Genomic DNA, 16670 nt, shown 5'->3' with positions numbered 1-16670 from the left:
TCAGCACCCCCAGAGCTCGGCCTGGGCTTCGCGCGGAGGGACGGATTCTCACAAGTTCCTGAAACTAAAAAACAATTTGCCTTGGGTGGTTTAACTTGTGTCAAATTTCAAGGGACAGGGAAAATAAACACCTTAAGCCTTCTCTGCAACAAGCTGGGCTGTCAGAAACGAGGAGGAGGCAGAGTATTTAATAATTACCAAACAGCACACATTAAACCTGAAAATTAAATCAAGTTTTTATTCAAAGCATCTATTAGAACGACAGCACATCAACTCATCTGCTTTTAACTCACACCAAACTACAATTTAAATCTTTCAAAGAACCAAACAATTTCTTGTATGTAATCACTTAATAAAACAAAAAGCAGTCTTCCACAACCCATCTTTGCTTTTTTAACTTGGTATTTTACCTTAAACTTGTCATGATCGAAAACTGCTTCAGCTGTCTGAATTTCGTCTATGGCAAAGTACAATCCAGTGTACTTGTCATACTTCAAAGACCTGAGGAAATATTCTGGCTGACTGAAAAAAGAACTTGAAAAACCTCAAACCCAACAACAACAACAACAACAAAAAACCCCACCAAAAAATCCACAGCCAATCCTGATGAAGTAATATTCCAGTCTGCAAGTGGCTGGTAATTACAGTCTTCTGCCCTGTGAAACACTACTTGGTAGCAATTCTGAGTTATGATTCAGAATTACAACAGATGTATGTTCAGGGCTCATTTTGGGATCAGACTATTCACATGAAGTCAGATGAACAGTCAGAAGCACTTAATATTTTTTAGAAACCCAAAACTTACATACATTAATGAATTACTAGTTTTACATAGGCAAAGAAGCCTTGTATGACTAGTGCTTGCTATTTTTTTCAGAAGCTGAAGCAGAAGTTAAACCGTATCACTGGTGCAAAATTATTTACAATCAATGAAAGACACTTTCTTTTTTAAAATTATTCAATTTCTTTTTAGTTAAGTGCATCAACACAGGATTTAAACAAACTGGATTAATGAGATTTTCAACCACAGAAGGTTATAGAGAACATACTTCAACAGCTGCAGTTTCTGATATAAAACCACTCTACTTTTCTGGAACAGCTGTATGCATCTGGTCATCCTACATCAAGTGATTGACAAAATGTTTTCTTCCTTTTCAGTTCAAGCGAGAGGAAAAGAAACTTCCCTTCTCGTCTGAATTTCCTGACTTCTAACGAGAGGAAGAAATTAAAGCAAGCAGGTCAGTAAATACACATTATTAATATCCCCTTAAGCAGTAGCTTAACAACAACAACCAACAACAAAACCACACACAAAAAGTCCAATCTGAAAACAAAGTTTTGTTAGCATATTAGGAATCTCTGGCTGCCTTCAAAGCAAAATATGGTAAAAGATCACCATGAGGCAATGCTACTGAAAGTACATAACATTCACAAAGTGACAAGATACCCTGTTAAACATTTTATATCAGCATCTGAGTACTAGACAGCATTCTGCAACTTCATTTATTTGGGAAATATATGAAATCACACTGTTAACACACTTGTAACTACCTTTGGAAGCCTATTTTCTATTTGTATAGTGAATACTTTTCTGCAGTGTTTACTTTATAGCTGTGCTATGGTTAGTGAACAAAAAATTGGCATGTTATGCTGGAGTAAAGCAGTAAGGTGGCTTTATGCACAGTAAGTATGGAGGCTTCTATTTGCTAATCATTATAAAAGCAATGTTTTAAAACTTAGTGTTTGCTAATAGAAGAACCTAGAATAGTTTACTACAAACTCAAACCACCCTGTAAATAACCCCTTTATTAACAAAATCAAGTGCCAAATCACTACAGGGCCCAAAAACCTGAAAAAATATTACCAGTTCTTTACCTTTTTCTAGACTTTGCAAGACTAATCATTTTCAGATAAAGCAATGTGCAAAACTTCCCAACTACACATGTTAGGAATAACAAGTGCTACCAAGAGATTCTGCTGAAATCAAATCAAAAAAATGTGAAGCAGCAAAGTCAAGCCTCATACCTTGGGCAGTCACAGTGAAGACATTCCCTGCATGAAGCATTTTCTTTCCCTGTACAAGTTGAGATAACTAAACTCTGCCCTTCGCCTTGGAGATGCTAGGTATAGATATACTGACATTAGAAAAACATGGTTTCATTGCTGTTTAACAATATCCCCAGACTCATCACTTTGCTAGATAGTCAGATAAATACTTTTCTGTTAGCCTTCTTTGGCCACATGTACCATCCTGCTAATTGTGAACACTTTGTTCAGAAAGTGTTTCCTGTGAAATCTGCTTCGGATAAATGAGTTAACCTTGCAAAATCTAGCTTCCCATGACACATAAATTTATCAACCCTGCCTTATGCAGTCCCATATTTACAAAATACTTAGAAATTTTACATCTGTCTTCTATCCTAACAAAAGTGCAATTCTCTCACCCCATGTTATGGGGCAACAACATTCTTCATAAATTCTACAGAATAGCAGCCTATTATAAGCAAATAAGGTGCTTAGCTTATGCTTGGGATCTAACTGGTTAAGTAACACCAGAAAGCACATTTTTCCTGGGCAGAGACTGCTCCTCCTATCTACTGTCGCAGGGGTGCCACAGCTAAGTTTGCCAGCTCAATGAGTGCCAGCGCGCCATGCATGCGTTCACGCTGCTCCTGGAGGCGACGGTGGCGGGCAGCTGAATGAGCACTGTTTTTCTCTTCATCGTCCTCTTCATCAGACTGAAGATACTCCATTGGGTCCTGCTGTTCCTGATCTGTTTTCTGGATTGCTTTGGTCTTCAAAGCAGGAGCACGCTGCTCTCTAGTCTCCCAGTATCTATAACATCAAAGGTGAGGAATACTTGTAAAATACACACAACAATTGACTCACACACCAACAATTCAAAATGGGCAAAAACCTCCCAAGTACTAGCTTGCATCCAACTGGGCATTGCACTTGGCTTTACCTTTCAGCCCTTATATGGTAGCATTTAAGCTGTCAGAAAACTTCTTTACTCAGTATTTTAAATGTGAAATGCCCAAGTGAACATCTGTGACAGACTTCTTGTCTCCATGGTGTTCTCAGCAGGCACTTCTTCCAGACATACAGTACACCTCATACACATGCAAATTCAGCAAAACTGTAGCACTAGCTAATAAAGTATTAGCAGGTGTTGATCAAGCAAAAAAAAGTATTGAAGCAGAGAGCAAACACAAAACAAAACAAAACTGTAAGAAAAAAGTCTCAAGAACTTTGTCTTGACCAGGAGTTCATAATTCTTTAAGGAGAGGCAAGGCTGTGCTGATGTGTACTGGAAAAACATCTAGTTTTGCTTTCTTGAGGTTTATCTATCCCAAAGAATAATGCTGTGTTACACTACTCTTTTAAGTATTTTGAGAAAGATGAGGAAACTTACTTCGCTAGCCACTCAGCTACAGCTTTATTGTCAGCTGTCTCCTTCTTACTCAGCCTGTCTGTGAGCTCTTCCCTCTTCAGTCGGGCATAGGGATGTTTGGGACAATGACGGTTTGCATGTGTGAATCTGCTTAAACAGCCTTAAAAAAACACAGAGTGACAATGAAGAAGTGTTACAGAAAGCAGCCAACCAAAGAAAGTGTAGCATCTGTGGGATAGAAATGCCACTGAATCCACCCTTCCCCATTCACAAATACCCTAGGTTTTGTTGAAAACCAAAGGCTCTAGGTCCATAACACGCCCCATTATTTTATACACTAGTATCCACTGACACAGAATGTATGCAATCCTTAGATACATACTTGCAGAATTACGCAGATTCTGCAGGGCTCTTCCCTTCCCTAAAAGTTCCAGCAAATTTAAACTCCAAAGCTTTTGCCATGTCAACACGCATATATTCCCAATATTAGTCTGACCCCGGAAAGCTGCAAATCGTTCTCTGATGACTTACCATTCTCTGAGCAGACAAAAGGCTTCTCTCCTGTGTGGAGACGCTGGTGAGTTTTGAGCTGCCCACTCTGTACAAAGGCTTTCCCACAATCTGGGTAATCACATAAGTAAGGCCTTTCACCTAAAAGTAGTAACAGAAGAGATTTATGAAAGATGACTAGAAGTGTCATAGCACCCAGCAGTGGTCCCTGGTTTCAGAAACTTGCATCTACTTAAAAAATCCTGGTTTACTTAGAAGCGCATGCTCTGTGCTACTGAACAACACACTCACTTCCTAAAAAAAAAAAAAAAAAAAATTGTACTTTTCCTTGTCACATTTCCTGATTTAAGACTCCTAGATAGCACTACATAAGTTTTGTGAAACTGTGCAGATACAAAGCAAGAAATATGGACAAGTAATTGGACAAGTAATGTAATACAAGTTGTAACTAGAAACATTTTATCCTTACCATAGACTGAACTAGGGTAAAATATCCTGAGGTCAACATCACTACAAGGTTATAGAAATATCTCATTAGAAGAAATAGCTCATGTTCAAGAAAAGTTATAATGATGAAGGGTGCATGAGAAACTTATTCCAGATTCAAGTTTTCTTAAATCAGTCATCAAGGAAGAGTTCTCCATGCAAACTGCAACCAGGAGAACAAAGGTAGCAGGTGTCCCCTCCTTCAAGTGGACCTGACTGCACACACTACACAAAGGTATGCCATGCCACTGCCCTCAGGAAGGCAACAAAATGAGGGTGAGTCTGGCTTACTAATTCAAAGGAATGACAGGGTAAGCTCTACGCAGTTAAGTAGTTCTTACAAGTTCAACACATTGCAGGACCGAATGAAATAATTTATTTTGAGCAAAAAATGAGGAATGCTGGTGTTTAATATCATTATTTAGATTAGTCATAGTGACCTGAGTCAGAAGGAGATGGTGATAGCCAGGGCTTTTGTGGGATTTTTTTTGGTTGGTTTGAGGGCAGTGCTGGTGGTTGTGTCTGTATTGTGAACTACATTTTTCATGTTTTATGGCAAACAGTGTTCTGTTGAAGAAATAAAATGTATTTGCTTGGTTTAAAAAACCCAAACAGCATCTTCAGTTTAAGCTCAGCTGAGTATTGAGTGAGTTCATCATACATTTAAACTTAACTGCAAATCACCTTCTAAATACAGTTCAGTAAATTAGCCTGATCTCCTCCACCCCAGAAAATTAATTTTAGGTGGTGGGAAAAAAAAACTGGGTGGTGATTTTAAGCTGTAGACTCTTCTCTCAATATTTAAACTTACTTCCTAGGATGTGACAATCCTGAAGCTGCCACTTTTTAAGTTACCCTAACCTCTTACAGCAAAACTTCAATTGTGATGTGAAAAATACGTCAGCAAAGAGGAAACAAAGCGCAAAGACGCAATCAGGATACAAAGTGCTACCAGGCTCAAGTACAGAGTACCAAGCCCAAGACTACAGTCTTTCTTAAAAAGTGAGTCAGTGACAGATAAAATGTTTACACAATTTGGCTATACTATTATAGCCTAAATTGCTGCTACACTTCCCCACTACAAATATGGTTACAAAGACTTTGATTGACTGACAAGCACTGAGTGCGAAGTGTGGTTAATTTAGCAGTTACAATAAAATCATAACAGGTCAAGTTCTTTGAGGTTCCTTTATGTTTGTCTGGGGGGATTTAATTCCTTCATTTGTGCTTCCTAAGTGGCTCTCCCCAGCTATTCACACCTTCCTTTTACTCACCGGTGTGAGTTCGTTTATGGGCTTGCAGTGACTTCTCTCGTGGAAAGACCCTGTTGCAAATATTGCAGCGTATCCTGCTGGAAGAGTGCTCTCCTTCACTGATCAGGTCTCGGACGGTGTCTGCTCTTGGACGGCCACGTCTTATTCCATCCTGGGTGCAAATAACGAGGCAACTAAACTCGGGCACTTCCTCCTCCCTGCAGTTTGGCCAACTGGCACAGCATCCCCTGGAGCGAAGGCGTGACCAAGGATGGTGCTGTGACAGCACAGAGCCACACCAGACTGTGCCCAGCCCATTCCTAAGGGCCCGGTGCAGGAGGGGAGATAACAGGCACCACCATGAGCTCAGGAGCACAGGGGAAACTGAGAACAGGATCACAGAATGGGTCAGGCTGAAAGGAACCACAGCGGGTCATCTGCTCCAACCTCCCTGCTCAAACAGTCATTCTAGAGCACATGGCACAGGATTGTGTCTAGGCAGTTCTTGAGTATCTCCAGGGACAGAGACTCCAAAACCTCTCTGGGCAACCTGTGCTATGCTTGGTCACCAACACATAAAAAAATTCCTCCTCATATTGAGGTGGAACTTCCTGTGTAACAGTTATTGCCTACTGCCTTTTTTTCCTCCAGCTTGTTACAAGCAAATCCTACCTCCATCCTCTTGCCACCCTTGTAAGATACTCATATCCATTATTAAAGTCATCCCAATCGTCTCTTCTTGAGGCTGAACACGTACAGCTCCCTCAGCCTTTCCTCATAAAATATATGCTCCGGTCCCTAAATAATCTTTGTTGTTCTATACTGGACGCACTCCAGGAGCTCCATGCCTCTCTCGTACTGAGGAGCCCAGAACGGGCTCCTCAGTACGAGACAGACCGCTCCAGACGCGAGGAGAGAGAAGACAAGAGTTTTTTTCGGCGGTGAGGATGGCTTTTTTTATGGTTATTTTTTTACTTTTTGAAGGAGGGAGGACGGGCAGCCGCCCCGCTCCCCGCTCTCCCCCGCGGCGCGCGCGCCGTAGCCGGAAGTGACTTCACTTTAAATGCCGGGCGGAAGCGCGGGAGGGGCGCGCGCGGCGGAGTCACCCTGCAGGCGCGCGGCCCGCCCGCCCCCGCCCTTCGCGCACTCACCTTCAGGTGCCGGTGCCGCCCGCCGCTCCCCGGGCTCCCCGGCTTCTCGTCGTCCCCGCCGGGGACTCTGCCCGCTCCCCCGCGGGGCGGCGGCAGGGCTGATGGGCCGGCGGTGCTGTCGCCGCCGCCCGGGCTGAGGGTCACGTTGTGCGCGTTCTCGCCCCAGCGCCAGGGGTAGACCATGAAGTCGCTGAAGCCGGGGCTGGTGGGGACGGGCGGGACGGGCATCGGCTCCTCGGCCCCGCTCCCCGCCGAGGAGGGCTTGATCGGCGTGGTTTTGATAACGGAGACCAGGACGCGCTTCGGGGAGTCCTGGCAAAAAATCACCGGGGGAGCGCCCGGCGGGAGCCGCTCCGCCATCGCCGAACCCTCGCGGGCAGCGGCGAAGGGTGGGAAAGAGAGCGAAAGGAGTGCGCTCCGCGGCGGCACGGCCCCGCAGTCCGCGCCCGTGTACCGGAATGGGCCGTGCAGCTGCACGGAGGTCCCGCGGCCGTCGCCACCTGTCGCCGCCTGGGCTCCTGGGCTCGCCTCAGCCGCTCATCACTGAGGACGGCGGCTCCCTATGGTCTCGGCGGCTGGCCCTCCGCACCCCTCCGCCTCCGCGGCCACCCCCGAGAGGGTCCGCCAAGTCAGCGGCGGCCCCCGGCCATGGCAGCGGCCGGAGCGAAGCAGTCACAGCGTCCCCGCACCTTTCCGAAGCGAAGCCGGCCCCGCTGGCAGCCCCGGTCCCGGCGATTCCCGAGGAGGAGCCGCCGCCGCCGCTGCGATACCTCCGTGCTCGCAGCCCGGGCCGAGCCCCAGGTTTTCCCGCGTTACGTTTCGCGCCCGAGCGCAGCCAATCACCCGGCCCGGCGCGGGTGTCGCGGGGAGTCTGTTCCCGCCGGCCAACCGCTGGGCGGGAAAGTCGGCGGCCGCGCCCCCCGGGGCGGGGCCTGAGGGCGAGGCCGGGCTGTTGCTGCCATTCTATTGGGCAGAAGCCGGGCTCACGGCCCCGCCGGAGGCGCAGATTGGTCCGCCGGGGCGGGGGCGGGGGGAGGCAGGGGCGGTGCGCCCGGGCAGGTTTGGCGCGCTTCGGCTGTGGGCGGGCTGCACGGGCCAATCCCTTGGCGGCGCAGCGGAGTTGGCGCGCCCGGCGGCTTAAAGGGGTCGCCTGGCGGTGGGACGGCGGGTCGTGGCTTCCCCTCCCTGGGGCGGGGGAAACGCTTTCCTTTCCCCTGCTGGAGCCCTGCCCTCAGCGGCGGACAGAGCTGGGACCGATCTTACGGGCTGGGAGAGTACCCTCCGCGGCGATCGCAGGGCGGGCGGGGTCGGGCCGGCGCGGCCGTTATGGCTCTGGCGGGGCCGCCCGGGGAGACGCCCCGTCTAGCAGCGGTGCCGTGGCAATAGGGCACTTGTGGCTGTACAGCTACGTGCACCAGTCCCGGGGCTGTGAGAAGTGTGTAGAAGACGTTCTCTCGGCCGTCGACTCGGGAATTTTAGGAGGTTCTTAAGGCAGGTGTTATTTTAAGAGGATGGTGCCAGACTTTATTCAGTGGTTCAGAGCGGCAGGACGAGGAGCAGTGGCTCTAAACTGAGACATAAGAAGCTTCACTTCAACATGAGTGACGGCTTCTTTACGTTGAGTGTGGTAGAGAACTAAAACATAAGCTTCCCTTCAGCACGGGGCTGCTCCAGTCTGAGAACATAGCTTACATTTATTACATTAGTAGCTAAATTTTGAGGCCAGTATCAAGAGCAGAGATGCCACAGAGCTCCAAAAATTGTGAGTTTTTTTTCCCAAGATCTATTTTGTTCACAGTTCATATACTGCTGACTGCTGCCTTGTAAGAGTGTTGGCAAACTTCATGACTGACAGGAAAAGGAAAATGCAGGGAAGAGCAGGTTTGCAGTGTATGACTACTAAATAATGCCCTTTTGGATAATGGGAAAAGCCTACCAATTCTTCCAATACAGAGGCTGTAATATGGGGCGTCAGCATTCCTTACCCATCCTGAGATCAGCAGCCCTTTCATTCTGAATTATAGTTGAGTTTGCTTCAACTGCTCTTTTAAACTAACTGAAAATCCTGAAGTGTTTACTTAGGCAAATTCTTGTCCATTGCTATGCTATCCCAGCTTCTCCAAGTCAGTGTAACATGTCAAAGTCCTACCGTTACTATGCCGGGTCAGGCCTTCCTTACCAGGCCAGAAAGAAAATGCTGCAGCTTGTAACATTTGTTTCCAAAATGAGCAAATAGGTTTCCACATGCTTGGATCTGATTCCCTTAAAACCTTTGGCCCTGAAAATAGCCCATGGTAAATACTTCTGGTAATATAATGATGTTGTAGAGGAATAGTCATACAAAAAATATGTTAAAATCTACTTTAAAATTAAAAAAAAAGAGGAAAAAATATTCATGTTAATATAATTGCACCCCAAAACCAAGCTGCAAATATTTTTCATAACTTCCCAAAACTACATGCCTAATGCTTCAGGTAGTACATGTAGCTGCTAAAGAACTCTAGTGATGGATGGAATTAACATTGTGAGCTGGTATACAGAACTGTAGATACTGGGAATGGTGCAGTGCATTGTGAGCAACAGAATATCTCCATATTTAACCTATGCTGCCCCGGTGTACACATTATGTTTTGTGATGGCTTTCAAGGGCCTGGCAGCAGATTAACTTTTTTATGTGGGTCTTGTAAATTTTTCTAATGCCAATTTATTGAATTTTGTTAATAGAGGCAACACAAGAGAAGGGAGAAGTTAGTTGATGCCACATCTGATATTTTAACTGTTCTGAACAGTAGTGTTTTATGTTGTGATAGCCATAACCAAAGAGAACTGAACTTTTTCTTCCAGATCCTGCCACTGGAAGAGAATATGGGCATATAGAATGTACCTGGCCTAGAGGGCTTAAAATACACAGTACACAGCTGTCGCAGACATTTTTTCATAGAAATCTTTTCTTTGAGATTTGTTCATCTTCTGGAAAGCTGAAGCCCCAGAAGAAGAATGTAAACAATTGTTATCAGCTAGTGTAGAATGTAACAAGTGCAGCAGTGATTAAGCTTCTGTGAGTGTTTAGATTTGCTAATCACTTACAAGAGAGTTTGTCCTTGCTTTCTGCTGGACACAGAACTTTGTTGTTCATTCTTTTCTATGCTATTCTTAGCTTAGCAGCCTCTGCAACTTCTCTCCTTATTCTTTTTAGTATAGTTATAATGTATTATATATCATATATCAATAAATCTAACCTTCTGATCATCAAACAAGATTCTCATCCTTCTCTGACCCTAGAGACCTTCATCAAGGGGCTGTAATACACAGCCATAGGTATTATGATGTATTATTAAAATAGTTCATGTTACATGTAAAACCTGTTCTAAAGTAATCATCTGAACTGAAGTGTCTTAGCAATATTAAATATGTTTCCTTTTCATAGTATTTTGATGCGATGCTACTAGCTTAATGTGTGTTGTAGTTTGACTGTGGCTAGATTCCTAAGTCTCTATAACTTCTCTCTGCAGCTGGACAGAGGAAAGAAATTTTAACAAAAGGTTAATGGGTTGAGATAAGGACTGGAAGAGATCGCTCACCAAATACCATCATGGGCAAAAGAGGCTCAACTTAGATATATGAAGGGAATTTATTACTGACAAAATCAGAGCAGAATAATGAGAAGTAAAATAACCCTTGAAAACATCTTCCTGCCACCCCTCCTTCTTTCCAGCTGTGCTCCTACCCCAGCAGCACAGGGAGACAGGGAATGGAGGTTATGGCCAGTTCATCACCCCAGGCTTCTCCCACTGCTCAGGAACAAGAGTCATTCCCCTGCTGCACCATGGAGTCCCTCCCATTGCAGACAGTTCTCCATGAGCTTCTCCAACATGGGTCCATCTCATGAGCAGCAGCTCTCAGTGACCTGCTGCAGTGTGACTCCCTCCCATGGACACACAGGCCTCCCAAAACTGCTGCAGCCTGGGTCACTCTTTTACAGGGTGCAGTCCTTCAAACACAAGCTGCTCCAGCCTGGGGCCTCCCTTGGGTTCACAGACTCCTTTGTGCATCACCGGCTCCAGTGTGGGTCTCCCCACCAGCTGCAGGTGGATCTCTGCATCCCCATGGACCTCCATGGGCCGCAGGGCACAGCTGCCTCACCATGGGCTGCACCAGGGGCTGCAGCAGAACCTCAGCTCTGCTGCCTGGAGCACCTCCTCCTCCTCTGACCCTGGTGTCTGCAGAGTTGTTCCTCTCACGTGTTCTCACCCTACTCTTCTCTGACTGCAACTACATATGTGCAATATCTTTTTTCCTTTCATCTGAAATCTGTTATCACAGCAGTGTTATCACCATTTCTGACTGGCCCAGCCTAGGCCAGTGACACATCTGTATTGGAGCCACCAGGGTTTGGCTCTGCTGGACATGGAGGAAACTTCCAGCAGCTTCTCACAGAAACCAGCCCTGTAGCCCTCCCTCCTTCAAAGCTTGCCCTTGCAAACCCAATTCAATGCATTAAAGCATTAATATTTTAGTGTAGAAACAAGAAAAAGTTCACTATGCAAGTTAAAGGACCAAAATAATGAAACATTATACAGTCAGATCAAATCCTCCTTATTACAACAAAGCACACCTTTTATCACACATGACATAAGACTGGAATTGTAAAAGATAGGGAGCAAGGATTCAAGAGAAAGCAGGAAAATGTATGGTAATAGTATCTTTTATCCAAGTCTTTTTTATTATATTTTTAAAGTTTCCAGATTTCCTGTCTGAGCATTCAGATTCCACTCTAGGAATCACATTCCCAACTCGTGAGACTTTCACTGCTGGGACCGAGATCCCTTTGCAGAGGATGGCTCCAGCCACCTGACAGGTGCCCTGTTTGAATCTGTACACTCACCATACTCACACTGCCAGACAAGCTTCCTTGGCCACCTTGACCCCGCATTTCCCATAGCAGTGTCCCAGATGCTGGGTTCCTGGAAGTATTTTGATCCTGATGGGGCAACTCAGTAGCAGCACACGCTGTTTCTAAGGAATTCCTGGGCTTTTACACCCTTACAATCTATGTGCCCACCCTTCATGCCTCTTGCACTTGCCTCTTGGTCCAATGGTGATGTTTTGGCTGAGGTCCTCTCCTTATTCACTGGGTCCTGCAGAGTCTCTAGGTGACTGGGCACCCCCACCCCTTGCAGCTAGCACCAAGGTCCCCATGCCCTTTGTCAGCAGAAGGTCAGTGTCTGTTCCTCGCTCATTTGATGGGGCTCCAACCATTTTCTGCCAGGCAGGGCACAATGTCCAGCTTGCACAGAAAGCTGTCAGCATTAGGGTACTCCTCTATAAGCATGCCCATCTTCCATGATGCAGCTCTCTTTTTGGCTTAAGACTTCATGTAGTCAATTTTGCTTGGTAGAATTGTGCTGCTGGAAAATGTATGAGATAGCTAGATCCTCTAAGTGATGCAGTGTTACCCTCTACCCTGCCCTAGAACAGCACCTTGAGCCATGTTATGTGTTCAGGATGTGTCTCCCTCAGGCAGGAGAGATGTGGGCATAGAAAATGAAAGGATGAGAAAGGGATGAGAAAGTGTCTGTATGACAGGGATGAGAAAGTGTCTATATGAAAGGTCAAGGACAGGATGACCCTTGCTGCTGATTGGGTACTTAGCTGCAAACATAGAGAAACACCAGTCAGCATTCTCAATTCTGTCTTTTGTAATTAGGCACTTTTGCACCTCAAAAAAAAAAAAAAAAAAAAAAAAAAAAAAAAAAAAAAAAAAGACGAAAAAAATAAGCGAGGGCTGTTTTGGTAAAGATGCCATATTCCATATCTACACCTGCTAGGCAACCTTGCATAGGGTGCTGTTCTGTGCATGTGAAAAATCCACTTGTGGAGAGAATGTGGACGGGACAGCCAATTAGGCAGGCAGCCCTCCTCTTCACTTAACAAGAGTTACCTGTTGTCAGAAAGGTTAGGCACCTGTGCCTTGTATTACAACTAGGAGATTCAGGCTTTGCATGTAAATATGTAATCGTGCCAAAGCCATTGCTATTACTTTTTGGTATAAAATTCCAGACAGAGCATTTGGTTAAAATGTAAAATTCAAGTTTTCCTTGTCTGTCTCCATTGTTTGTGTAAGTAACTCACCAATCACACACTGATTGCGCATAGTGAAAAGCTGTGAAAGGAATGAGAGGGAGGTGTTTTTACAAACAAACTGTGGGCCTGCTGGTAGATAGAGCCAGATACTGATAGGAGAAAGAAGCAATAGGAACCATAAATTCCAGAGGAATTCCACTAATTGACACAGACTGTTACTCACTCAAGGCCGCACTAAATTCCTGGAGTTAGAGAAAAACAACAAGAGACACAAAGAAAAAGCAAGTGGGGGAGGATGCACATTGGAAGAGGATCTGTATTAGGCGATTTGGGAAGTCTCTACTTCTCAAGTACCTAAAACAATGGGAAAAGAGAAAAGGAAATGGGGCTGAGAAATTAGGATAAAAAGGAGGATGCATCCCCCAGCAATTTGAGAGATCCCATGGGAAATTTCCCCATAACCTCTCCTTTTATTCATTAATAAAGCTATGGGACTCCACTCCACTCTTTTTATGGGACTCCATTCTGTCTCTTTTTTGGACATAAAAACCTCTGGCATTTTGGATTAATTTTCCTGACAGCTGCAAGCAAAAAAGAGATTGCAAATTAATTTCATTTGTCATGCAAGACTTTTAATCAGTTTGGAGGTTGGAATCTCTTACAGAAATTTTGTTTTGATTGACAGTGCAGAGCATCAGAAAACTAAGGATTTTTCTAAATCTTTGCATTAATTTTAGGAAACAGAACTGTACAGATAAAGACAAGATATATTTGTAGCAAACACTGGTTTTGGCTGTCACTGTGGAATCTCTCTGAGCAGTCAGATTTTTTTTTTCTTTTGAGGCTTCAGGAAAAAAAAAAAAAGCAAATCCCACGGAGCCCTAAATCTCTAATCTTACTGCTGAAATATATCTGAATTTCTCATATTCATCCCTCTCCAAAGATACTGTGACCTTCAAAGTACCTATTAAAGCTGTAAGGACATTACAGTCAGTGATGGCACTGACCAATGATAGCCTGTCATCTTTCATATACAGCATAACCTTCATTCAAACTTGTGGAATATTGAAATAAAAATATTTCTAAAATTTCTAAAAAAAATTCTGGATACAATGTGTGCTGATGAAATCTAGTGTAGATGCTGCAATTGATACCAAAAGGCTCCAAAAAGATCTGCAAATATTTGGCAAGATTTTTGCCAAATGTAGTAAAATGCTGTAGTAATGTGATGTTGTTAATGTCTTTCTCCAGATTAGTACAGGACAACATTCCTTTCCAGTTCCCTCTTTGCACTGAAAACACATGAGTTTTCATCTTCCGACAAAATAAACCAACAATTCAGAGGAAAGGACAGTTGATCTAAGCGAACATTTCTTATAAAGTATTTTATTCCTTTTTCATATTATTGAAAATTTCGTCATGAACTTTTGTTAATTATGGCTAGCTACATTCTACAACATAAGAACTGTGCAGAAATAATGATATTTTTCTTTTTTTGACTTATATTTTTCAGCTTTTAATTTGAAGTGTTTCAGAGCCTGAGAGATTTGACTCAACAAGCAGGATTTTGTAAAGCTCTTTTGCAAGCAGATAATTGCCTGAAGTTTCAGTCATTAATTCCATGCAAAACAGTTTGCATTCTCTTGAATGAAATTGAAACTTGAAAGGGCGCTAAGCCAAATTAAATTAGTTTTCTAATTCTGCATGCCCTGATCATGCAAAAGTGGGTCTACATGACAGCCAGGAGAGATGCAATGACTATGTTCAAGGCTTGGAATAATCTGTAGAGGATACACATAATTTTGCTTTACAGTGGTGTCCACAGGCTTATCAGCATCCCAAAATGAAGAGAGAACAGGGCTGTCTTTAATCCTGCCTTTTGAAGCACAGCATGATTTCTGATACTGTTTCAAGTAACTGTAATAAAGATAAAATTAATTTCAAAAGCAGGTGGTATATGCAGTGAAGTTATCATCACAGAGGAAGCGCTAGTTTCATGGAGTAAAGACAGCCTCATCACAGAAATCAAGACTGCAATCACCCTTCTTTGGGCAATTGTGGCTGAAGGGCTAAGATTTTGTTGTTACTATGGCTGATAAAAGAGGCACTGATATTTTGCTCTCCCAGGTGCCGGTCCCCTGCGGAAAAAAGCCTTGATGAGTTTCCTGGCATGTCACTATTGCTCGCATTTATTGAGACAGCAGAAGTACTCGCAGCTGGGTCCAGCTAAGGCCTCTACAGGCGTGTAGGCCTCTACAGGTGCGTGGCTGCACCACAATCTGTCACCGCGGGGGCTCGGCGGCGGCCGGGGAGCCCCGTCCTGGCTGTGACTGCCCGGAGCCGAGCCGAGCTGCGAGTGCCGCGCTGCAGGCGGGCGGGCCGTGCCGGTGCCGCTGCGGGCGGGCGGGCGGTGCCGCTGAGGGGCTCGCTGCCGGCACAGGCCGCGCCGCTCCGCTCCGCTCGGACAGCCCGCGCTGACACCGCGCTCGCCGCCTCATCCCGGCGTGCGGACCGCAGAGCTGCCCCGGGGAACGCCCCGTGTGAGGGGCGCCTCTTCCCTTGGTGCTGCGGGAAATGCGTGTTTTGTGATTGGCTTTTCGCAAATATCGAAATGGATATTATATGTGTTAGAAAGTTACGCTGTATTAATTCTCTTAAGTAGTGTGCTAAATATAGTTTTAGGTTATAACAAAATGTAGAAATATGAAACTATGCTAAGTAAGGTGCTTTTTTACAAGAAAGGACTCGCAGCAAGATAGCACCGCAGGACACCTAAATCTTGCAGAAACAAAGAATTTATTGCCCTCTTATCAAAAGAAACTAACTTCTTCCCTCCTTGCTCAGGCTTGAAGGCGCCGTTAAGATTCAGAGGAAGAAGTTGACGATGACCCCGAGAGAATCCTGTATGTGAATGGAATTTATGCGTCATGTGTGAGGTGTATGAATATGCAACAGGCTATTGTTTTTAAACGTTAATCCTCTGTTAACAGGTGTCCTTTACCGGGTTTATGCCGCCCAGAAAAAGGTACCCGGACGTCCGAAACTCCTTGTTTCTATTGTCTCATATTGTCCTAATTCAAATTGTCCAAATTATGATTACTCTAATTGTATTACTATTTTTATAACCATTTTATTCCTATTAAACTTTTAAAATTTAAAAAACCCAAGTGATTGGCGTTTTTCCCAGTGTCACTTGTTGCAGGATGTAGGTTGTACGCAAAGACCCGCGGCGACACCGTTGTGTGACGGCGACACCTTCGAAGCTCTGCCGCCGGAGACCGTCCCGCCGGAGACCGTCCCCCGTCCGACGGGGCGGGGCTGTAGCGCTGGCGGGGCGCACGCCTGAAGAATAATAGAGCGGAGCACCGCATTGGGTTAACGGGCGTGATTGACAGTTCTGATCCTGCACGGTATTGGCCGCAGCTGGGCACCGGGGGCGGGGCGGAGCCTGGCGCCGGGATTGGCTGCTCTGTTACTCGCCGGTCGCGCGTGCAGGCGGTGGGCGGGCCCGGCCGCACTTATAAGCGGCGGCGACGGCGGCGGCGGTGGGTGTGCTGTGGGGCTCCATTGGCTGCTGCGGCCCAGCCGGGGCGGGGCTGCAGAAGGTGCGGCGGGCCGCCGGCGCTGGGGCGGCGCGTGAGCCGGGCTGCCGCCGCCGCTGCCCTCGCCCGGCGTGTGCCTTGCTTCGGCCCCGCGCAGCGGTGGCCGCCTCCTTGGGGGGGGGGGGGAGGGGGGGCAGCCGCCGCCGGGGTGCGCGCAGGGGGCGGCCGGGGAGGTGAGGCGGCCGCACGG

The 16670-nt window shown here is 45.8% G+C and overlaps 1 protein-coding gene across 1 annotated transcript; it reads right to left on the bottom strand.

Annotated features, from left to right (window-relative positions):
* Positions 1-265: 265 nt before the first annotated feature.
* ZNF367 (zinc finger protein 367) lies at positions 266-7325 on the bottom strand. The gene is made up of 5 exons (XM_058824062.1): positions 6795-7325; positions 5665-5815; positions 3926-4045; positions 3416-3554; positions 266-2835 (listed from the first exon to the last, which is right to left on the bottom strand). Exons 1-5 carry the CDS (start codon positions 7152-7154, stop codon positions 2595-2597), a joined length of 1011 nt encoding a protein of 336 aa, XP_058680045.1. The 5' UTR covers positions 7155-7325; the 3' UTR covers positions 266-2594.
* Positions 7326-16670: the final 9345 nt, after the last annotated feature.

The sequence above is a fragment of the Ammospiza caudacuta genome, chromosome Z (genome assembly GCF_027887145.1).
Source record: "Ammospiza caudacuta isolate bAmmCau1 chromosome Z, bAmmCau1.pri, whole genome shotgun sequence".
Lineage (NCBI taxonomy): Eukaryota > Metazoa > Chordata > Aves > Passeriformes > Passerellidae > Ammospiza > Ammospiza caudacuta.
This window is presented reverse-complemented; position numbering and strand designations above follow the sequence as displayed.

Excerpts from the sequence above, each read along its gene's own strand:
- ZNF367 (XM_058824062.1), bottom strand. The coding sequence starts at position 7,154 with ATGGCGGAGCGGCTCCCGCCGGGCGCTCCCCCGGTGATTTTTTGCCAG. Across the intron at positions 3,555-3,925 it reads TTTTGTCTGCTCAGAGAATG|GCTGTTTAAGCAGATTCACA; the intron begins GTAAGTCATCAG and ends TGTTTTTTTAAG. Across the intron at positions 2,836-3,415 it reads GTAGCTGAGTGGCTAGCGAA|ATACTGGGAGACTAGAGAGC; the intron begins GTAAGTTTCCTC and ends TTGATGTTATAG.